At 37.9% G+C, this 25,134-nt stretch overlaps 1 protein-coding gene across 3 annotated transcripts in view; it reads left to right on the forward strand.

The window, feature by feature from the left end:
- The window catches only part of UTRN (utrophin), a 516,343-nt gene that overhangs the window by 137,920 nt on the left and 353,289 nt on the right, over window positions 1–25,134 (forward strand). For all 3 annotated transcript variants that reach the window (XM_055266343.2, XM_055266390.2, XM_055266360.2), the window contains exons 26-33: window positions 1,737–1,916; window positions 4,869–5,003; window positions 7,049–7,198; window positions 8,174–8,335; window positions 9,566–9,694; window positions 10,417–10,590; window positions 13,091–13,246; window positions 17,461–17,631. In XM_055266343.2, the coding sequence (XP_055122318.1) occupies window positions 1,737–1,916; window positions 4,869–5,003; window positions 7,049–7,198; window positions 8,174–8,335; window positions 9,566–9,694; window positions 10,417–10,590; window positions 13,091–13,246; window positions 17,461–17,631 (1,257 nt within the window). The remainder of the gene's footprint in view (window positions 1–1,736; window positions 1,917–4,868; window positions 5,004–7,048; window positions 7,199–8,173; window positions 8,336–9,565; window positions 9,695–10,416; window positions 10,591–13,090; window positions 13,247–17,460; window positions 17,632–25,134) is intronic.

Consider the following 25,134-nt stretch of genomic DNA (forward strand, 5'->3'; position numbering starts at 1 on the left):
TTATTCTTATTTTCCTCGTACTAATCTTCCAGTTAATACATATGGCACATGTGAACACCGACGTTTCATTAGAGCAGGTAGGAGTAGCGGTAGGAATGCATCAGGGGAGTTCATATTCATTGGATCCACTGGATACATTTCCTGTAAACTTGTACTCCTGTGTCGATAGTCTTGAACACTCTCTTTTTATATATAATAAAAGAACTGGGCATCATTCCCAAATTTCTAACATAGCTTCAACAAGTCAAAAGAGATCGTGTTTTCAAAGCTTTTGTTGCCTGTAAGCTTAAGCAACATAGTGACTAATGTTTTACCTCAAAGTTAACTTGCCTAGAAGTGTAACTCAAGCAAAAATCTGTGCAGATTTTTTTCAAAAAAGGGATTGTATGACATTCATACATTATTATACATGAATCAAAGTAAATGACAGGAGACTTGTTGGAAGTTGTTTTTTCACTAAAACATCTTTTTTAGTGTAGCTCTTTTTGAAAGATTTAAAAATACTCAGTACATAAGGTATTCTAAAATAGGCTACCATGTTAAGAATTGTCTCATTTATTATCTTTCTTTACACTATTGGCATTGTAGTTCTGTGGATTTTAAAAGTTGCTATAGATGAGATTTGAGAAAAATGATATTTAAATATTTGATTGGGCAGCATTTTATTTATTTTTATTCTTTCAAACAGCCATTAGGACTTACAAAACCACTACACATAATTACTTTCCCCCAATCTAAGGAAGATCAAACCATTAAGTAGTAGAGAAAAGTAAAGGGGAAAGTGAAAGACTGTTTTATTTTTATTTATTGCCATTAAAAGTAATGGCATAAACTGCAATTACTTTTGCACCAACCTGATAGATTGATTTTCCTGAATGTCAGATTGTTTATCTTAGCACTGAGAAACAGCTGTTTCTGGATCAGATCATCTCAGTCTAACTTTACCACTGAAATGCTATTAATTAGCAGAATGATACATGTACCTATGTTCTAGAATTTAAAAAAAAAGTTTAAATTAGAGAACTTTTGAAGATACTTCTACCATAGTGTACCTCAATTTTTGTGAAAATTTATTTATCGCAGTGTAATCTGCTCAGCTCTCCAGTGATAATGAAAATTCACTCACTTAAATTCTGATCTTGGACCCAGACTTTGAAAATACTTCATGTCAGTAAACATACTTTGGATAACTTATGTTAACACTGCTGTTATGAAATGAACACATTTGTGGGGGCTGAGTACATTGGATGCATGAGTGAAATTTCAGAGTTAGCATTCTTATTTCAAAAATACTCACTGGGCTGCGTGCAGTGGCTCATGCCTGTAATCCCAGCACTTTGGGAGGCCGAAGTGGGTGGATCACCTCAGGTGAGGAGTTTGAGACCAGCCCGGCCAACATGGCGAAGACTCGTCTCAACTAAAAAATATGAAAATTAGGTAGGCGTAGTGGTGGGCGCCTGTAATCACAGCTACTCGGGAGGCTGAGGCAGGAGAATTTCTTGAACCTGGAGGCAGAGGTTGCAGTGAGCAAGACTCCATCTCAAAAACAAAAACAGAAACAAAAACAAAACCCCACAAAGAACCATTCACTGTTACCTAAATAATGTTCTATTTTGGTAGTTAGAATCATCCAGTTGTTTTAACTTTGGTTTAATACTTGGAAAAAAAAAAGAAAAGAAATTGGTTACTGAGAAAGGGAGATGTTTTTCAAGTTCATCCATCCTTTCTTGGAACAGAGGGCAAAAGAGGATGTGTTGCAGAAGGAGGTGAGAGTGAAGATTCTCAAGGACAACATCAAGTTATTAGCTGCCAAGATGCCCTCTGGTGGCCAGGAGTTGACGTCTGAGCTGAATGTTGTGCTGGAGAATTACCAACTTCTTTGTAATAGAATTCGAGGAAAGTGCCACACGCTAGAGGTACGTTATTATTATTATTATTTTTTTCAGTGATGTATTTCTGAGATCCAAACTCTGTAATGTTTTGGCCATTTTCAAATCTTGGAGAAAACTTCACTTTTCTTTCAAATTCTGGATCACAAAGGAAAAATAGTTCTTGGGAAATAGTTCGATAAAAATGAAAGAGGGGTTAAAAACAGGAGACCAAAATCTGTCCCTAATTATTAGAAGGTTCTTGGGCAAGTCATTTTATATATTAAAACTTTACTTTTTTTATATGTGCAATCCAGATTTTCATGTAACAGATTATCTGTAGGGCCTGTTCCAATCCCAAAATTGCAGAGCACATTGCAAACCTCTCTTTTGTTTTGTTTTGCCTGGTTGAGTACACAGAGAGGAATTATTTTCTTTTGAGTGGTGTCTAAAGTTCAAGAGTCACCTGAAGGAAAAACAGAACTTAAATATGTGACTGTCTTACTGGGTCTTAGATAAAATACCTTTTTTTCTCCCTGGCCATTGCACGTAAAATGTAGATGAGTCTATGAAATTTTTTTAAACTAAGAGTAAGGTTTTGCTTGTTCGTTTTTATAGTAGTATGACTTTTGTTATTGCTTGTTGGAAGACTTAAGAAGGCTTTCAATTTACAACAATTTAACTTACATTCAGTTTGACATAAAACAAATATTTGTATTGTGGCAAATCCTGAAATGGTAAAAAATGGCAACTGCAATATTTAACCTAAATTCATTCATTACTTTGATCATTTATTCATTTGTAAATTCATTCATTGCTTGTTTTAAACCAATTTTGTGCTAAGATAAATATGTATCATTGAGGCAAGTTAGTAAGAAAGCTACTTGATTCGGGATCTGTCTGCTTCTTGGAAGTGGTCTTCTTTGAGTCATCTTTTCTTTCCCATAAGAAAAGAGGTCGTGCTTGCATCTGAGCAGATTTTTGGTCTGCTTTTTGCTTGTAGAAATCGGGGGACTAGAAACTCTTTTTTTTTTTATCATAATTCAGTGGTTGGAAAATTATGGCTGAGGATTTTGTTTTGTTTTGTTTTGTTTGAGACAGGGTCTTGCTCTGTCACCTGTGCTGGAGTGCAGTGGTGTGATCACAGCTCACTGTAACCTCAAACTCCTGGGCTCAAGTGACCCTCCTGACCCCGCTTCCTGAGTAGCTATGACTCTAGCCTTGCAATGCCACACCTGGCTAATTATTTTTTAATTTTTTTGTAGAGATGGGGGTCTTGCTATGTTGCCCAAGCTGGTCTTGAACTCTTGGGCTCAAGCCATCTTCCTGCCTTGGCGTACCAAAGTCCTGGGATTACAGGCAGGAGCCACTGCACCCGGACTGGCTGAGGGTTTAAATCTAACTTGTAGTTTGTATAAACTATAAGAATAGTTTATACATTTCTCAAGGGTTGTACAACACATACCCCCTCCAAGAAGAATCTGTGATGGGAAGCAAATGTATCCTCCCAAAACCTAAAATATTTACTCTCTGGCCCTTTGTAGAAAAATATACTGCCCCTTGATCTGATAAGCATACTTCATATGGAGTGTGGACCAGCAGGTGCCTTCACTCATTTATGTAGACCAGCAGATGCCTTCACTCATTCAGTACATTCAAGACGACAAGCCCGGAGGCATCCAGCTGAGTTCTTTCTCCTAAACTTACCACTCAAATAAGTTGCTCTTATGATAAGGGATTATAAATTTATAAATGTATCCACCCACTACACAACCCCTGGGTCCCTGCTCTGGAAACCTTAGAGGGGAATGAGTGATCAAAACCAACATAGTAAGAACAGTGTAACTCTCTTCTTATATTGACACGTCCTCATGAATTTAGAAAAAAGTTGGGAAGGCTACATTGCAAACTTTTACATCAGTTAGCTCTGAGTTGGAATTGGGTAGGGCCCAGGAGATTTCGATTTTCTATGAAATTAGTTTTTAAAAATTTACAATTGGGAGCAATTTTTTCCTTTTGTTCAAAAAACAAACTTTTTTTTTTTTTTTTTTTTTGAGACGGAGTTAGCCCAGGCTGGAGGGCAGTGGCATGGCCTGGGCTCACTGTAACCTCCACCTCCCAGGTTCAAGCAATTCTCCTGCCTCAGCCTCCTGAGTAGCTGGGATTACAGGTGCCTGCCACCATGCGCAGCTAATTTTTGTATTTTTAGTAGAGATGGGATTTCACCATGTTGGCCGGGCTGGTCTTGAACTCCTCACCTCAGGTGATCCACCTGCCTTGGCCTCCCAAAATGCTGGGATTACAGGTGTGAACCACTGCACTTGGTCTTTAAGAAACAAACTAAATAATGTTTCTCTCCTGTTTTTCCTACTAACTATATAGTTGTATTTTTGACATTTAAATCAGATCATGGAATTTATTTTAAAGAGTGAGGCAGCCTCTTGCCCACTCTTTGCTCCCCACCCCTCACCAACTGGTCTAACATGATTTTTTGGATTATTTTATTTTATTTTATTTTATTTTATTTTATTTTTTTTGAGACAGAGTCTTGCTCTGTTGCCCGGGCTGGAATGCAGTGGTGCAATCTTGACTCACTGCAACCTCCGCCACCCGGGTTCACGCCATCCTCCTGCCTCCTCCCGAGTAGTTGGGACTACAGGTGCCCGCCACTACACCTGGCTAATTTTTTTTGTATTTTTTTTTTTTTTTTTTTTTTTTTTAGTAGAGATAGGGTTTCACCATGTTAGCCAGGATGGTCTTGATCTCCTGACCTCATGACCTGCCTGCTTTGGCCTCCCAAAGTGCTGGGATTACAGGTATGAGCCATCACGCCTGGCCGATTTTATTTTATTTTTTTGAAGTTTCAACTCCATTAGTTTCTGAATTCGTAGATATACTCACATCCAAATGAAATTATTAGCGATTAAAGAGAATGTGTAGCACTAGCGATACGATGTGTGAAATGGCTTTTTGTCTAATATAAAATTTTTCATGCTTTAGGAGGTCTGGTCTTGTTGGATTGAGCTGCTTCACTATTTGGATCTTGAAACCACCTGGTTAAACACTTTGGAAGAGCGGATGAAAAGCACAGAGATCCTGCCTGAAAAGACAGATGCTGTCAACGAAGCCCTGGAGGTTGGAACCCGCGGTCTCCGTGGCATTTCTCTTTGTTGTGATGAGGCCACACGTGTATTACAATGAGGAATGTAATGCTTTACCCAGGCAAATGCATTTGCTTCCTCAGTGGTTTTCAATGTCACTTGCATTTTCTTCCATAGCCTGAAGTGTTTATACGATCATGTGTATTTAGATGATTGGTGACCCACTATATCAGCCTCAAGATGTGGTTAGCTGTTTGACAAGTTGTACATTTTAGACATGTTGAAGCACTCTAGTGGTTTTCCAGTTTATTTTACTAGGCCCTGGACAAAGCTCTGCCATATGTTATTAGGACAACTGCTGTCTTGTTTTGTCAACAAGTTATTTTTACTCACTAAACACAGCACTGACGGTTTACAGGGGCTTCCTGTCTCTTACCTTCAGATGTTAGAAGTTAAAAGACAGTGGTTGAGGCATGGGATCTTGTCATAGAAGCTTGTCTTCAAGCCTGGACTTTGAACTCCTTGAGGCCAAGAAATGTACCCGATGCTTTGTTATTCCTCAGTTCCCAGCACAGTGTGTAGCACACGTTAACTTAATAACCATTTCTTAAATGAAATACAATGCAAAGAGGATAGGTTTGCTTAACAAAAAAAGAAAAGGGAAGGAGGTAGATATCCTTTTAAAAATGTCATGGTACCATGTGGGAACTGAGTGGACAACTGGATTAAAGGTCAGAAATGAGTAAAATGTGGCACTTACATTCCAGGAGATGGATGTTCTGCTAGAGAAAAGATGTCACTTCTCAAATATAGCAGAGTGAGAGATGGAGTGAATGAAAAATATGAAAAGCTTAAATTTTTTTTCCTAATATAAGAGCAAATACGTATATATTCTTGAAATATGGAAAATAAAGAAAAGTATAAAGCAAACTCTAAGATAAACATTTTAAAACAGTTTGTAGATTTCTTCCTAATTATTATCTTTTATGTATGCATACTAGAAGGTAGTATATTGGATCAAAGGCTTTGGAGTCTTTTATTTACTTATTTATCTTTTTATTTGAGATGGAATCTTGCCATGTTGCCCAGGCTGGAGTGCAACTGCATGATTTTGGCTCACTGCAATCTCCACCCCCTGAGTTCAAGCAATTCTCGTGCCTCTGCCTCCTGAGTAGCTGGGATCACAGGCGTGTGCCACCACCCCAGCTAATTTTGTATTTTTAGTAGAGATGGGATTTTACTATGTTGGCCGGGCTGGTTTTGAACTCCTGACATCAGGTGATCCACCCGCCTTGCCCTACCAAAGTGCTAGGATTAGAGGTGTGAGCCATTGCACCTTGCCGGGCTTTGGGGTCTTAAAGGCCTTAGAGCCATGTTGGAATCTTAGCTTTTCTTTTGACTGTGTGTATGTAGGCAAGTAATTTAACCTTTCTGAGCTTCAGTTTTCCAATCTGTAAACTGGGAATGCTATTTAGCCCATATGGTTAATTAGATTTATGTATATAAAAAGTGTGTATATAAAACAATGCCTCTTATTCTGCATATATTGTCGGAAAATGACTACTTATTTTTAGTAATATAATTAATAAAAGTTGAGATAATTTTGCTTGTATAGTACTGTTCTCTGCCTTTGAACTTTGTGTCATATCATGAGCATTTCCCCATATAATTAATAATTACTTTTAACTTTTTGTTATTCATTTATTTATTGTTTAGAGACATAGTCTCGATCTGTTGCCCAGGCTGGAGTCCACTGCTATGATAGCTCACTGCAGCCTTGAACTTCTGGGCTCAAGTGATCCTCCTGCCTCACCCTCCCATAATTAATAATAGTTGAAATTATTTTTGTGAAATTATATCATCATATATCACTTGTGCTAATTTCTCAATTTTATGCACTTTTTAATCCCATGATGTATATTTTTGTGAATTAGTAATTTACTTAACTTTTGGTCCTGTTCCTTAGGTAGATTTTTAGAAAATAGAATTACTTGTTTAACAAACAGACATTTTGGGGATCCTTGATACCTTTTGCCTTAGTAAATGCATTATTATTATTTTTTCCCATCTCCATTCCAGTCTCTGGAATCTGTTCTGCGCCACCCGGCAGATAATCGCACCCAGATTCGAGAGCTTGGCCAGACTCTTATTGATGGGGGGATCTTGGATGATATAATCAGTGAGAAACTGGAGGCTTTCAACAGCCGGTATGAAGATCTAAGTCACCTGGTAAGAGTTGGGACATGCATGGGTGTTGATTAGGTATTGATGAAGTGGAGCTGGCCCTAAACTCCATATCATAGAGCTTTAATGTTGGAAAAATCTTTAATGTTGGTTAAAGTTGGTAACCAATGCTAACAGGGGCATTGAGGGTATTGAAATATTCAGAAAGGAAGAATAGATCTAACACTCTAAGACAGAACTTGATGATTAAAATAATTATTTTTGAGATTACTTCTACTTACAAACTATTTAATTTTCATTAAGGATCATATGATAGCTATATATGAGAACAACAACTCACACTATCCTAGTAAATATTAGGGCCATGATATTTGACATAAGCTGCTATGAAAGCCATAGTCTCTTAGTTCATATCCAGGTTGTAAGATACATATTCGTATCACAAATTAGAGAAAGAACACTTCTTTTATAGGAAGGTTGAGTGTGAATATTAGGTGCTTCCAAACACATATTAAATAATAACTGTTGATGTTCAGCCCATGAATAACATCAAGCTTAACCCAAAAGTGCTGTAAATAGTAGTTCGATACGTATGTACACCTATAGAATTTGTTTTAGGCTTTGGAAAAAAAGAGACTCTGATGTTTATGTATTGATAGACATTTTTCTTATGTTTTATATTCTTATTGGCAGACATTGCTGATTCCTAAAAATGCTTTAAAATTATAATAAATAACACATTTTTATCTTCTGTTTAATGCATCTTACGGGAAACCTTTACATTTTTGTATTTCAACATTATATGTAGAAAGAAGTAATAATTAGTAATTCAGCTGCATGGTACATAAGATCCTAGTGGGACATTTTCACTGTTATCATTGGTAATTATTATTTATTTATAAAGAAAGCTAAAGTCTTGGATGAAAGCTTTTATAGTCTTTTCTTAGTGGCCAGAATATATATATTCTGCTCTTTATATTTGTGTTGGGCAACTAATGATTCAGTTTCTCCTTTGTGCAGGCAGAGAGCAAGCAGATTTCTTTGGAAAAGCAACTCCAGGTCCTGCGGGAAACTGACCAGATGCTTCAAGTCTTGCAAGAGAGCTTGGGGGAGCTGGACAAACAGCTCACCACGTACCTGACTGACAGGATAGATGCTTTCCAAGTTCCACAGGAAGCTCAGGTATTGCCGTGGATTTGAGGGCTTTTGAACTGTAAAGAGAGCTTATGTAATTGCCTCCTCAACTGTAAGAGAACCCCTCCTGCTATCCAAAACCGAGAGTCAATGGGAAAGATTGACCTTACTTACAGGGCAGCATTTGGGTTTTGGAGTTCTCTTGCTTTCTATGTGAGACTCTGGCAAAAGTCTTATATAGTTTATTTTATTTATTTATTTATTTATTTAAGACAGAGTCTCACTATGTCACCCAGGCTGGAGTGCAGTGGTGCAATCTTGGCTCACTGCAACCTCTGCCTCCTGGGTTCAAGTGACTCTCCTGCCTCAGCCTCCCAAATAACTGGGACTACAAGCATGCGCCACCACACCCGGCTAATTTTTTGTATTTTTAGTAGAGACAGGGTTTCGCCATGTTGGCCAGGCTGGTCTTGAACTCCTGACTTCAAGTGATCTGCCTGCCTCGGCCTCCCAATAATTTTTGTATTTTTAGTAGAGACGGGGTTTTGTCATATTGTCCAGGCTAGTCTCAAACTCCTGACCTTAGGTGATCCATCTTCCTCAGCCTCCCAAAATGCTGGGATTACAGGCGTGAGCCACTGTGCCTGGCTGAAAAGTCCTGTATATTTTAAATTGTAGTTTTCTTAGCTGTGAAGTTGGGACAATTCCTTCCTTATAAATAAGTTGTGAACATTAGAAACAACAAATGCAAAGACCTTTAGCATGTGCGTCATGTACAATAGTCATACCGTGCAGTGGGCCATATTATTATTATTATTATACAAAAACTTATTATTATTATTTTTTAGATGGATTCTCACTCTGTTGCCCAGGCTGGAGTGCAGTGGTGCGATCTTGGCTCACTGCAAACTCTGCCCCATGGGTTCAAGCAATTCTCCTGCCTCAGCCTCCCAAGTAGCTGGGATCATAGGCGCCCGCCACCGTGCCCGGCTAATTTTTGTATTTTTAGTAGAGATGGGGTTTCACCATCTTGGCCAGGCTGGTCTTGAACTCCTGACCTCGTGATCCACCTGCCTCGGCCTCCCAAAGTGCTGGGATTACAGGCGTGATCCCACCGCACCCGGCCTACAAAAACTTATTAAAGCTTCTGTGGAGGTCAACATTATGTAAAATACAATATCATGTATTACACAACGATATAGAACTTTTGTATTGTCTCTTTTTATACTTAAGAAAAAAAAAAAAGGACATCCTCTCCCCTTTCCTATCTCTTTTTAGAAAATCCAAGCAGAGATCTCAGCTCATGAGCTAACCCTAGAGGAGTTGAGAAGAAATATGCGTTCTCAGCCCATGACCTCCCCAGAGAGTAGGACTGCCAGAGGAGGAAGTCAGATGGATGTGCTACAGGTAAAGAGGGCGAGGAGCTTCCTTTTACTTTTCAACATGTTGGGAATTTTTTTTTTTAAAAGAGAAAGAATTGATTACTTGGGCACCGTTGGTATTCTTTGTGATGTAAACCATGGGATGGGAGAGATGTGTTGAAGGTTGCATCCCAGGGCAGCAGAAACAAATTGTTGCATGGGTGGAAAAATACTAAATCTGATTTTGATAGTTGAGATGAGAAACAAGAGAGTGAGCCAGATTTAGAAGTTAGCTTTATATACACTTTTTCTTTAATGCAGAGCCTCTGTCAGTATTGTGTGGCTGATGCTGTGGGCAGACTGAGCATGAATTGGATGCAGCATCATTTAGTTCTTTCATGATTGATGTGACATTAACTTTCACTCTGAACTTGTGATGAAGGGCATTTTGAGTTCTAGGTTCCTGAACTATCTTTTTGAACATGAAGTTTTAATTCCAGTGAGGCCAGCTTTATCTAAATTTCTTATCCAAATCTATTACTTCTGAGATTGAGACACTGAGTGTTGTAGTTTTTGACACTGGGCTATGCAGTTCACTTAAGCGATAGGGTACCCTCACCAAGTTTCATTAGGATTTTTTTTGGGGGTCATATTTCTGAATTCTTTTTTGGTACTTTATGGTACAAATTTTTAGTAGTATGTGTTATGCTCATGATGAGAGAGATAATCATCCTGATGGGAATTGCATATTTTCATTTCTGCAAATAGAGGAAACTCCGAGAGGTGTCCACAAAGTTCCAGCTTTTCCAGAAGCCTGCTAACTTCGAGCAGCGCATGCTGGACTGCAAGCGTGTGCTGGATGGCGTGAAAGCAGAGCTTCATGTTCTGAATGTGAAGGACGTAGACCCTGACGTCATACAGACGCACCTGGACAAGTGTATGGTGAGGCTTTTGGGTGATTGACACATCCAGTGGCTTTTTCAGCAGCTGTTATGGCTTGGTTTAGCAAATACATGCCTAGTGTGTCCAATGATCACTAGTCCACAGTGTGCTAAACATAGGGATTGATGATGGAAAACGTGTTAAAAAATAAGAAGTGTGGTCTTTTCCCTCCAAAGAAATTAGAAGAAATAAGAGAGATAGCTAAGGAAACTAGAATAGACATGTATGTAACGTGATGACAAACAAAAACCAAAACAAAAGAAACACGTCTTAATCACCGTATGAAGTTAGGAAGGCTTCAGCAAAATGTGACTAATAAGCAAAGTTTTCAAGGATAAATTTGAGTTAGCTAGAAGAACCATACTTAGAATGGATATCATAAAAATTCCATTTTCTAGGAAAATAAAAGTTTAAATGGAAATTTAAACCTTAAGACAGGAAAGAAGAAACGATATATAAGACCTTATTACTTTTTTAGTCTTGAACTTTATAATTCAATTGAATAGAAATTTAAAAATAATGTAGCTAAGGGACACAATCTTAGAATTAGTGTTCCGCTTGAGAATCACAGAACTTAAGATGAGACTCTTTAGGATAAGGGAGGTATAGGGGCAGTTCTTTGTGCTTTTCCAAACAAAGGATAAATTTTAATATATATGTGCATGTATATAAGTATTTATTTGATTATTGTGACATAATGGTAATCAGAGAAAGTGCTGTCTTTGACTTCATGGAACATAGTTCAGGGGTCTGTTATATGACAGCATCCTGTGAGATGTTGAGATGATGATGTACAGTGTCAAGCTGTTTAGAATAAAGCTTTTTGGTTTCAAGTAACTAGGATGAAGACAGCTCTGAATTTGACCTACAGAACTCCAATTTCTTTTTTTATATTTAAATTTATTTTTATTTTTAATTTTTGAAGACTTTTAGGTTCAGGAAGTACATGTGCACATTTGATACATGGATATATTGTATGATGCTGAGGTTTGGGCTTCGACTGAACCCATCACCCAAATAATAAATGTAGTACCCAACTGGTAGTTTTTCAGCTCTTGCCCCTTTCCTCCTTCCCTCCTTTTGGAGTCCCAGTGTCTTTGCTTTCCATCTTTATGTGCATGTGTGCCCAGTGTTTAACTCCCACTTATAAGTGAGAACATGTAGTATTTGGTTTTCTGTTCCTGCATTAATTTACTTAGGATAATGGCCTTGAGCTGCGTTCATGCTGCTGCAAAGGACATGATTTCATTGTTTATGGCTGTGTAGTGTTCCATGGTGTATTTGTACCACGTTTTCTTTATCCATTCCGCCATTGATGGGCACCTAGATTGATGACATGTCTTTGCTATTGTGCGTAGTGGTGTGATAAACACGGGAGCGTTTTTTTGTAGAACGATTATCCTCCTTTACATATATACCCAGTAATAGGATTTCTCGGTTAAATAATAATTCTATGTTTAGTTCTTTGAGATATTTCCAAACTGCTTTCCCCAGGGGCTGAACTGATTTACAATCCTACCAACAGTGTATAGTGTTCCCTTTTCTCTGCAGCGTTGCCAGCATCTGTTGTTTTTTGACTGCTTAATAATGGTCATTCAGGCTGGTGTGAGATAGTATCTTATTGTGGTTTTGATTTGCATCAGAAATCTGTTTACTTATAGTCATATACATCTTGATATATTGAGTTTTGTATTTTTTTTTTTTTTTTTTTTTTTTTTGAGACGGAGTCTCACTCTGTCGCCCAGGCTGGAGTGCAGTGGCGCGATCTCGGCTCACTGCAAGCTCCGCCTCCCGGGTTCACGCCATTCTCCTGCCTCAGCCTTCCGAGTAGCTGGGACTACAGGCGCCCGCCACCGCGCCCGGCTAATTTTTTGTATTTTTAGTAGAGACGGGGTTTCACCGTGGTCTCGATCTCCTGACCTCGTGATCCACCTGCCTCGGCCTCCCAAAGTGCTGGGATTACAGGCGTGAGCCACCGCGCCCGGCGAGTTTTGTATTTTTTTTATTATACAAATAATATATGCTCATTGTGGTAGACTTAGTACTTCCGAGAAATAGAAATAAATGTTAATAATTTCAAATCCAACAGACAGCAGTAGCCGGTGTTGGCTTTTTTTAGTCATAACATGCAAGATTTTTTTAAAATGTAATTTTAATTGTGATAAACATTCTGTTTTTAGTCCTAATGTTTTCCCATTTTATGTAGGAAAAATATTTATATTATCAAGTACTTTCATAAACATTTAAAACATTTGTCTGAGACTTCAAAAGAATGAGCATAAACTCTATTAGTTTATTTTCTTGTCAGATTTGAAGAAGTTATTACAAGCCTGATTTCATTTGACTCGACCTTCAGACCAAATCTGAGAAAGATGATGGCCTTTGATCGCCATAGTTAGGTCTTAGCTGTCAATCTATGTAAGCTGTGTTCTGACATGATGCCAGTTGGCAAGTTGTCACCACAGTGTGTAATTTGTCTTTTTCTTTGTTTGTTTTAAAGAAACTGTATAAAACTTTGAGTGAAGTCAAACTTGAAGTGGAAACTGTAATTAAAACAGGAAGACATATTGTCCAGAAACAGCAAACAGACAACCCAAAAGGGATGGATGAGCAGCTCACTTCCCTGAAGGTCCTTTACAATGACCTGGGCGCACAGGTGAGGAGAGCAGCCCTACAACTCATCCCACTCTCTCTCTCTCTCACTCAATCTCTCTCTCTCTTTCATTCTCTCTCATGTATTTTTAAATTTCACTTTTTGGAAAATGCATGTTTGAAAATTATGAGATTCATACGTGTTTTCAATTTATTGTAATAAGTTTTGTTATATTTCTTTAAATGTATGTGCTAATATTACAGTAATTCATAGTTACACAGAAATTTATTTTTGGCTAGGCACAGTGGCTCATGCCTGTAATCCCAGGTCTTTGGGAGGCTGAGACGGGTAATGGCTTGAGCCCAGGGGTTTGAGACCAGCCTGGGCAACATGATGAAACCTTGTCTCTACAAAAAAATACAAATGAAAACCTCCAAAAACAAAACAAATTTCCAAAAAAAAAAAAAAAAAAATTAGCCATGGTGGTGCATATCTGTAGTCCTAGCTACCTGGGAGGCTGAGGTGGGAGGGTTGCTTGAACCTGGGAGGCAGAGGTTGCAGTGAGCTGAGATCACACCACTACACTCCAGCCTAGGCAACAGAGTGAGACACTGTTTCAAAAACAATTTATTTTTAATATTTAATTCAGGCTAATATTTATACTTTCAATGGCTACTGATATTCCATAAGTTATTCTAAGGAAACTACAAGTAATATATGTTCATTGTGGTAGACTTAGTACTTCAGAGAAGTACAAGGGAAAAAATAAATGTTAATAATTCCAAATTTCAATGGATAGCAGTAGCTGGTGTTGGCTTTTTTCTAGTCATAACATGTAAGATTTTTCTAAGTGTAATTTTAATTGTGAGAAACATTCTGTTTTTAGTCCTGATGTTTTCCCATTTCATGTAGGAAAAATGGGAAATAATAGTCCCTGTAAAAACTCAAGTTGTTGTTCCCTAGATTTCTAAATTGAGTAGTCTACCGAGAAATGTTAAAACATCAGGGCTCTAGTAAATAACCAGCGGCAAGAAGTTCACATTAATCTACCAGGATTTGAAATCCTGCCAAGAAATATCTCTAATTTGGGCATTTTAGTGAATCCATGCAGGAGTTGTTGAGCATTTACTGTGAGTGACTGAATCTTTGCCCTGAAACCAGGAGAGCATAGAATGTGTGGAAGTGTGAAACCTTAATAGGTAATATTGAAAACCCATGTTTGGTAGTATTTTGGATCTTCTTTCAGTTAGGAAATATTAACTACTTCCAGTTGAGGTAATATTGAAGTTTCTACATAATCTCAGAGAAAAACAGCTTAAATTTTGTTTTCAATTGAAATCAGAATGACCAGTTTATACTTTTTCTGGGTGATTTTGATCTCACTTCTGCAAGCTTAGATTGTTGATGTGATACATTTTGATGCATTACATGTCTGGAACACATACCTTAGAGCTTCTTTTTGGAATTATACAGCTGGTTATTCATTAAATATTATTATATTTATTCACTGACTGGGCATTTTATGAATGGAATGGTATTGCTGGTTTTTGCACTAATTCTCCAATTGTGACTATAATTTTAATATTAATTAATTTTGTCATTTAAAGTTTCACTCCATCGAGATTTTACTCTGTGTCAGGAATTATACAAGGAGACAGTGGTGAGGAAAGATATAAATTATCTCTTTGTCTAATGTAACTTAGGGTAGTGAAAGAGGAAAACATTGAGTAGTTACATGAAATGATGTCACATTATCAGTCTGAAGAGTTATGAAGAATGTACATGGTTCTTTAAGAGTATAGGTAAAGGGGGGTTTCACCCAGTCTTGTGTTAGGAAGGCTTCCCTGAGGAGGTGATGCAAAAGCTGAGATCTGAAGTCTGGGTATGAGTAACCTGGGTGAAACCAGAGGAGATTTCGAGACTGGTAAAACAGTATATATAAAGGCTCTAAGGCAGGAGGCAGTGTGGTACATTTATGTGGCTAGAGCAGAGAGAGCCAGTGTGGGGAACATGGTGCTAGGGAGATAGGATTAGATGAAATCCTGCCAATGTCAATCTTGTGTTACAGATTAAAATCTGTGTCTTAAGCAGTTATTGCACAGGTTTTAGTAGGCAAATCACATACTCAGATATGTCTTTTAAAGGATTACTCACTGCATTTTGGAAGAGGAATTGGAGAGAGGCTGGAGTGGATGTGAGGAGACTAGTTAGGAAGTCATTGTTGTACTCTTGGTGAGAGATGGTCGTACCTTGAACTAGGATGGACAGTGGCGATGGAGTGAGTGAATTGATTTCAGACATATGTAGGAAGTAAAATCAACAGGACTTGGTCCAGGAGGAGAGATGAAGGATGACTCCTGGGTTTCTGGCTTGATGATGTGGATGGTGTGGCCATTGAGATGGGTGCTATAAGAAAAGATAGAGGTCCGGGTATGGTGGCTCATGCCTGTAATCTTTGCACTTTCGGAGGCCAAGTTGGTGGATCACCTGAGGTCAGGAGTTTGAGACCAGCCTGGCCAACATGGCAAAAACCTGTCGCTACTCAAAAAAAAAAAAAAAATTAGCTGAGTGTGGTGGCATGTGCCTGTAATCCCAGCTATTTGGGAGGCTGAGGCAGGAGAATCACTTGAACCTGGGAGGCCGAGGTTGCAGTGAGTCGAGATTGTGCCACTGCACTCCAGCTTGGGCAACAAGAGTGAAAACTCTGTCTCAAAAAAAGAAAAAAAAGGTAGAAGCATGCAGAAATCACAGGTATGTATTGGACATGTTGACATTTTAAGAAACTTTGAGAATGTTAATTGGAAATGTCGGGTACTCACGTGATTATTCAGGTCTGGAGAATATATCTGGACTGAAGAGGTGGATTTTATGAGTCATCTGCATAGAGGTAGTAATAAAAGTAATCGGGGATGATAGATTTCCTAGGAACAGGATATAGTGAAAGAAGAGGGCCCTCAACCAAGTCTTAAGAATTACATCATTTGGTAAGAAATCTGAGGAAGATGAGCTTGCAAAAGAAACTAATATAAGTAGCAAGAAGTGGTAGTGACACAGGTGAGTACTAGGTCTGGAAAGCCAGGGGAAGATGGTATTTTGAGAATGAGTGTATTTACCTGTTTTGGATATTACTGAAAGTTAAATATGATGTCCAGGTAAACATATTCATTAGATCAGTTGCCACTGGGGTCATTATTGAACTTAGCAAGGGCAATGTCTGGGAGTGATGGGGGTAGAAGCCAGAATGGCATGGCTCAATCCAAAGATTGTATCACCCTGGCCTTGGCCTTAAACTCTTTAAGTTTCATTTTCATTATCCATAAAGTAGAAAGAGGCTTTGTGAATTTTTATTGCATACATGTGTAAGATTCCTTAGCACAACACAGAAGCTGTATTAAGAGCTTGGTAAATGTTAGTTAAGTTCATTTGTTTTCTGTCAACAACAATAAGAGCAAAATAATAATAAGGTTTAGGTTGTATAGTCATGTACTGCATTTTAAGTTAAAGTGGTTAATTATAAAACATGTAATTGCGAAAATGGTGCTATTTTCCCATCAAGTTACTATAATACAGTATTTTTCCTTCATGGAGAGGATTCTAAGATATCTTCTGTTCAAAATTATAATAGATACTAGTGATTTTTTAACTTTATTTTCTGCTCTTTTATGTGTGCTTTTCTCGCTTAATACTCATAACAATCTTTTTTTTTTTGAGACAGGGTCTTGCTCTGTTGCCCAGGCTGGAGTGCAGTGGCAGGATCATGGCTCACTGCAGCCCCAGCTTCCTGGGCTCAAGTGATTCTCCCACCTCAGCCTACTGACCAGCTGAAACTACAGGCACACACCACCACACTGGCTAATTTTTTGTATTTTTTGTAGAGATGAGGTCTTGTCATGTTTCCTAGGCTGGTCTCAAACTCTCGGACTCAAGAGATTTGCCTGCCTCAGCCTCCCAAAGTGCTGGGATTATAGGCATGAGCCACTGTGCCCAGCCTCATACCAATCATTTGAGGGCTATACCTCTGCCAGTGTCACTTAGGAAATTAATGATAGAGCTAAGATGAAAACCCAGGATTGCCTGGCACTTAACCACTACGGTATATTGCCTCCTTGCAGAAATGCAAGCTTAGAGGATTCTAAGGTGCTACAGACAAAGGTTATGTATGTCTTGGGGGTTATATATGAATCAGTTTGGATCTTTAGTTAACATTCTGATTCATTCTCCTTTATGTTCATTCCCATCTCAGTCTCAGTCTCTCCCTGTCTCTCTCTCCATCTCAGGTGACAGAAGGAAAACAGGATCTGGAAAGAGCATCACAGTTGGCCCGGAAAATGAAGAAAGAGGCTGCTTCTCTCTCTGAATGGCTTTCTGCTACTGAAACTGAATTGGTACAGAAGTCCACTTCAGAACGTCTGCTTGGTGACTTGGATACAGAAATTTCCTGGGCTAAAGTAAGTTGTAGTTCAGATGACACACCAGCATGATGCCAGTGTAACATGGCATTTGTTCTGGGCGACCTGGTTGGATACCATGTCCCTCCATTTCATATTAAATCTAGCCTTTTCTTTTTTGCATTGTTTTTCCACTTCTCTCTCCTAAGAAAAAATATTTAAAAACAATGATTATATTTTATTTTCTTTATAATTTCTACTTTTAGATTAAGGGGTACACGTATAGGTTTGTTACATGGATATATTGTGTGATGCTGAGGTTTGGGGTATGAATGATCCCATCACCCAGGTAGTAAGCATAGTACCCACTAGGTAGTTTTTCAGCTCATGCCTCCCTCTGTTTCTCGCCCCTCTACTAGTCCCCAATGTTTATCGTTCCCCTTCTTTATGGCCTTGCGTACCCAATGTTTAGCTCCCACTAGTAAGCGAGAAAATGTGGTGATTGGTTTCCCATTCCTGCATTAATTCACTTAGGCTAATGGCCTTCAGCTGCATCCATGTTGCTGCAAAGGACATGATTTCATTCTTTTTTATGGTTGTATAGTATTCCATGATGTATATGTATCACATTTTCTTTATCCAGTCCACCACTGATGGGCACCTAGGTTGATGACATGTCCTTGCTGTTGTGAATAGTGCTGATGAACATATGAGTGCATGTGTCTTTTTGGTAGAACAGTTTATTTTCCTTTGCCTATATACCCAGTAATCAGATTTCTGGGTCAGTAATCAGAATTCTGTTTGAAGTTCTTTGAGAAATTTCTAAACTGCTTTCCACAGAGGCTGAACTAATTTACGTTCCCACCAACAGTATAAAAGTGTTCCTTGGCTGGGCACGGTGGTTCACGCCTGTAATCCCAGCACTTTGGGAGGCCGAGGCAGGTGGATCACAAGGTCAGGAGATCGAGACCATCCTGGCTAACATGGTGAAACCCCGTCTCTACTAAAAATACAAAAAATTAGCCAGGCGAGGTGGCGGGCGCCTGTAGTCCCAGCTATGCGGGAGGCTGAGGCAGGAGAATGGTGTGAACCCTGGGGGGGCGGAGCCTGCAGTGAGCCGAGATCATGCCACTGCACTCTAGCCTAGGCGACAGCAAGACTCCGTCTCAAAAAAAAAAAAAGTGTTGCTTTTTCTCTGCAACCTTGCCAACATCTGTTATTTTTTGACTTTTTAATAATAGCCGTTCTGAATGGTGTGAGATGGTATTTCATTGTGGTTTCAATTTGCATTTCTCTAATGTTAGTGATGTTGAGCATTTTTTCATGTGTTGTTGGCTGCTAGTATGTCTTTGTAAAGTGTCCATTTTCTTTGCCCACTTTTTAATGAGGTTATTTGTAAAACAGCTCTTTTAATAAGATATTTTTATCTTGATTCCAAAAGCATTACATTCATGGATCATCAAGGCCTTTATAGGTATTATATTTATATAGTACTTAAAAGCCTAATTCACCATCTTCAAAATCAATGACACATATTTACAGAGTATTTACAAAGAATTGTGCTAAGTTTAATTCCTCTTTAATAACATTTTAAAACCAATAACTAATCTTTCTATTGCAAACTTACAGATGTAAAGAACATAAGAATAGAGTTTTAAAAAATCAATACAAGAGTTTTCTTTAACCCTGTACTTTGAAATCACAGATTAGAAAGTTGATTTGCTGGTTCTGGCTTCTGCAGTAGACAAAGAATTGAATGGAACACGAGTAGTTCTTTTAACAAGGCATTCTGTTTTCCTAAATCTCTTTCCTGAGAAAGAAGCAAGTATACTAGTGGGAAGTGCTGAATATAAATGATCAATACTGTGACTGATGTTTATATAAAGCCACAAGTATCAGTTTGACACCCTCTACAGCTCTACATGTTTGCTGTGGGCCTTGAGGAGAAGGTGCTGAGAGGTTGTGGGGCGACACAACTCCTGCTTACTTTGAATGTTCTGTGGAGATGACAGCTGGGAGAAAGTTAAGATAGTAGACACTGGAAAGACTATTCTCAGTTTAGAAAAAAGCTCATGAAAAGCGTGATCATGCCATGAGCTGTGTAAGTGTAAAGCAAGTGAAGAAAGGAATGTATGAGGGAAATGAACATTGCAAGTCATCAGTGTATTGTGGATGAATGCAAAACAAAGACACCAAACTTTATTTTTGTTAAATTTAAGTTTTTCAAGGACATATTATCTTCCTTGTGCAGTATACTTTGAAAATCATTACTTTTTTTTATTAGTAACATAAGTAATAGGAGCTGTTTGAATGAAATTTGCGTAGTGTAATACAAAAAAACAGGAGCAAAAATCACCTATAATCAAACAATACTGTTATTTTTTTCATTTTTTTGGGCACATTTCGATGTGCACATGCAAAAGCATATATTTAAAAATAGATTTTGTTGTAACTAGCATTTATTGACCTTCTTTTAAAAACTTACATCTTTAGCATTTTTCTTTACCTGTACTTGTTTTTGTATAGCATATTAGAGATATGCATAGTATTTCATTCTTAATTTTTTTATTTTCTCATTTCTCTATTCATGTCCATTTAAATTATTACGATTTTCACTATTATAGATAATGCTGTGGTGAATATACTAAGCCATATCATACATTCATAATTATTTCCTGAGGATAAATTCTTAACCCTAAAAGTATTGATCAAGGGACAGGAATATATCCATTTTTAAGTCTTATACATATTATGCAATTGTCCTTCAGAAATAGTGCACCCACCACATGCGAATGAGAATTTCTACTTGACATCATGTTTCGGTTATTTAATTAGAACATTTTTGACAAGTTTATAGGTCTTCTATAGCGCTGTTAAAAATACCGCTTTTTCCTCTAATTCTGGCCATTTTTTATCACCAAATTGGTCTTTTAATTTGGAGCTTTTTATCTCTTCTGATTATCAATGCTTAGTGAGTTGTGTTTGATTGCAAACAAATTTTTTTATTACTGTAGCTTCCTTTTTTGTTTTTTTTTGAAAAAAGTAAACCCTTCTGAATATTTTTTAATGAACAAAATCCATCTTTTTCTTCATTATTTCTGCCTTTAGTGCTTAGAAAGACCACCTCCACTCCAGGTTCATTTAATTATTTACTTATTTTTTCTACTAGCTTTTTTTTTTTAATTGTTATACTTTAAGTTCTGGGATACATGTGCGGAACGTGTAGGTTTGTTACATAGGTATACATGTGCCAGGGTCATTTCCCACACTCATCAACCTGTCATCTACATTAGGTATTTCTCCTAATGCTATCCCTCCCCTAGACCCCCACCCCCCAACAGGCCTCAGTGTGTGATGTTCCCCTCCCTGTGTCCATGTGTTCTCATTGTTCAACTCCCACTTATGAGTGAGAACATGTGGTGTTTGGTTTTCTGTTCCTGTGTTAGCTTACTGAGAATGATAGTTTCCAACTTCATCCAGGTCCCTGCAAAGGACATGAACTCATATTTTTAATAGCTACATAGTATTCCATGGTATATATGTGCCACATTTTCTTTATCCAGTCTAACATTGATGGGCATTTGGGTTGATTCCAAGTCTTTGCTATTGTGAATAGTGCTGCAATAAACATACGTGGGCATGTCTTTAGATTAGAATGATTTATAATCCTTTGAGTATATACCCAGTAATGGGATTTCTGGGTCAAATGATATTTCTGGTTCTAGATCCTTGAGGAATCACCTCTTCCACAATGGTTGAACTAATGTACACTCCCACCAACAGTGTAAAAGTGTTCTATTTCTCCACATCCTCTCTAGCATCTGTTGTTTCCTGACTTTTTAATAATCACCATTCTACCTCGTGTGAGATGGTATCTCATTGTGGTTTTGAATTGCATTTCTCTAATGACCAGTGATGATGAGCTTTTTTTCATGTTTGTTGGCCACATAAATGTCTTCTTTTGAGAAGTGCCTGTTCATATCCTTCACCTACTATTTGATGGAGTTGTTTGTTTTTTCTTGTAAATTTGTTTAAGTTCCTTGTAGATTCAGGATATTAGCTCTTTGTCAGATGGATAGATTGCAAAAACTTTCTCCCAGTCTCTAGGTTTCTTGTTCACTATGATGGTACTTTCTTTTGCTCTGCAGAAGCTCTTTAGTTTATAGATCTTATTTATCAATTCTGGCTTTTTTTGCCATTGCTTTTGGTGTTTTAATCATGAAGTCTTTGCACATGCCAGTGTCCTGAATGGTATTGCCTAGGTTTTCTTCTAGGGTTTTTATGGTTTTAGGTCTTATGTTTAAGTCTTTAATCCATCTTGAGTTAATTTTTGGATAAGGTGTAAGGAAGGGGTCCAGTTTCAGTTTTCTGCATATGGCTAGCCTGTTTTCCCAACACCATTTATTAAATAGGGAATCCTTTCCCCATTGCTTGTTTTTGTCAGATTTGTCAAAGATCAGTTAGTTATAGATGTGTGGTGTTATTTGTGAGGCTTCTGTTCTGTTCCATTGGTCTATATATCTGTTTTGGTACCAGTACCATGCTGTTTTGGTTACTGTAGCCTGATAGTGTAGTTTGAAGTCAGGTGGATGCCTCCAGCTTTGTTCTTTTTGCTTAGGATTTTCTTGGCTATATGGGCTCTTTTTGGTTCCGTATGAAATTTAAAGTGTTTTTTTCTAATTCTCTGAAGAAAGTCAATGGTAGTTTGATGGGAATAGCATTGAATTTAAAAATTACTTTGAGCAGTATGGCCATTTTCACGATATTGATTCTTCTTATCCGTGAGCATGGAATGTTTTTCCATTTATTTGTGTCCTCTCTGATTTCCTTGAGCAGTGGTTTGTAGTTCTCCTTGAAGAGGTCCTTCACATCCCTTGTAAGTTGTATTCCTAGCTATTTAATTTTCTTTGTAGCAACTGTGAAGGAGAGTTCACTCATGATTTGGCTCTCTATTATTGTGTATAGGAATGCTTGTGATTTTTGCACATTGATTTTGTATCCTGAGACTTTGCTGAAATTGCTTATCAGCCTAAGGAGTTTTTGGGCTGAGGCTATGGAGTTTTCTAAATATACAATTGTGTCATCTGCAAACAGAGACAATTTGACTTCTTCTCTTCCTATTTGAATACGCTTTATTTCTTTCTCTTGCCTGATTGCCCTGGCCAGAACTTCCAATACTATGTTCAATAGGAGTGGTGAGAGAGGGCATCCTTGTCTTGTGCTGGTTTTCAAAAGGAATGCTTTCAGCTTTTGCCCATTCAATATGATATTGGCTGTGGCTTTGTCATAAATAGCTCTTATTATTTTGAGATATGTTCAGTTAATACCTAGTTTATTTAGTGTTTTTTTTAGCATGAAGCGGTGTTGAATTTTATCGAAGGCCTTTTGTGCATCTATTGAGATAATCATATGGTTTGTGTCATTGGTTCTGCTTATGTGATGGATTACATTTATTGATTTGTGTATTGATTACATTTATTGATTTGCACTGAACTAGCCTTGCATCCCAGAGATGAAGCCAACTTGATCATGGTGGATACACTTTTTGATATGCTGCTGGATTCAGTTTGCCAGTATTTTATTGAGGATTATCACATTGATGTTCATCAGGGATATTGGCCTGAAATTTTCTTTTTTTTTGTTTTGTCTCTGCTAGGTTTTGGTATCAGGATGATGCTGGCCTCATAAAATGAGTTAGGGAGGAGTCCCTTTTTTTCTATTGTTTGGAATAGTTTCAGAAGGAATGGTACCAGCTCCTCTTAGTACCTCTAGTAGAATTCAGCTGTGAATCCATCTGGTCCTGGGCTTTTGTTGGTTGGTAGGCTATTAATTGCCTCAATTTCTGAACTTGTTGTTGGTCTATTCAGGGATTCAACTTCTTCCAGGTTTAGTCTTGTGAGGATGTATGTGTCCAGGAATTTACCCATTTCTTCTACATTTTCTAGTTCATTTTTGTAGAGGTGCTTATAGTATTTTCTGATGGTAGTTTGTATTTCTGTGGGATCATTGGTGATATCCCCTTTATCTTTTTTTGTGTGTGACTATTTGATTCTTCTTTCTTTTCTTGTTTATTAGTCTGGCTAGTGGCTTATCTATTTTATTAGTCTTTTCAAAAAACCAGCTTCTGGGTTCACTGATTTTTTTGAAGGGTTTTTTGTGTCTCTATCTCCTTCAGTTCTGCTCTGCTCTTAGTTATTTCTTGTCTTCTGCTAGCTTTTGAATTTGTTTGCTCTTGCTTCTCTAGTTCTTTTAATTGTGATATTAGGGAGTCGATTTTAGATCTTTCCTGCTTTCTCATGTGGGCAGTTAGTGCTGTAGATTTCCCTGTAAACACTGCTTTAGCTGTGTCCCAGATTCTGTTATGTTGTGTCTTTGTTCCCATTGGTTTCAAAGAACTTACTTACTTCTGCCTTAATTTTGTTATTTACCCAGAAGTCATTCAGGAGCAGGTTGTGCAGTTTCCATGTAGTTGTGCGGTTTTGAGTGAGTTTCTTAATCCTGAGTTCTAATTTGATTGCACTGTGGTCTGAGAGACTGTTTCTTATGATTTCTATTCTTTTGCATTTGCTAAGGAGTGTTTTACTTCCAATTATGTGGTCAATTTTGGAATAAATGCTATGTGGTGCTGAGAAGAATGTATATTCTGTTGATTTGGGGTGGAGAGTTCTGTAGATGTCTATTAGGTCCATTTGGTCCAGAGCTGAGTTCAAGGCCTGAATATCCTTGTTAATTTTCTGCCTCACTGATCTGTCTAATATTGACAGTTGGGCATTAAAGTCTCCACCTATTATTGTGTGGAAGTCTAAGTCTCTTCGTAGGTCTCTAAGAACTTACTTTATGAATCTGGGTGCTCCTGTAATGGGTGCATATATATTTAGGATAGTTAGCTCTTCTTGTTGCATCGATCCCTTTACCATTATGTAATGCCCTTCTTTGTCTTTTTTGATCTTTGTTGGTTTAAAGTCTGTTTTATCAGAGACAAGGATTGCAAGCCCCGCATTTTTTTTTTTTTTTTTTTGCTTTCCATTTGTTTGGTAAATATTCCTCCATTCCTTTATTTTGAGTCTATGTGTGTCTTTGCACAAGAGATGGGTCTCCTGAGTACAGCACACTGATGGGTCTTGGCTGTTTATCTAGTTTTCCAGTCTGTGTCTTTTAATTGGGGCATTTAGCTCATTTACATTTAAGGTTAATATTGTTGTGTATGAATTTGATCCTGTCATTATGATGTTAGCTGGTTATTTTGCCCATTAGTTGATGCAGTTTCTTCATAGTGTCCATGGTTTTTACATTTTGGCATGTTTTTGCAGTGGCTGGTACTAGTTTTTCATTTCTATATTTAGTGCTTCCTTCAGGAGTTCTTGTAAGGCAGGCCTGGTGGTGACAGAATATCTCAGCATTTGCTTGTCTGTAAAGGATCTTATTTCTCCTTTGCTTATGAAGCTTAGTTTGGCTGGATATGAAATTCTGGGTTGAAAATTCTTTTCTTTAAGAACATTGAATGTTGGCCCCCATTCTCTTCTGGCTTGTGGGTTTTCTGCAAAGCAATCTGCATTAGTCTGA

Source organism: Symphalangus syndactylus, chromosome 2, assembly GCF_028878055.3.
Source record: "Symphalangus syndactylus isolate Jambi chromosome 2, NHGRI_mSymSyn1-v2.1_pri, whole genome shotgun sequence".
NCBI lineage: Eukaryota > Metazoa > Chordata > Mammalia > Primates > Hylobatidae > Symphalangus > Symphalangus syndactylus.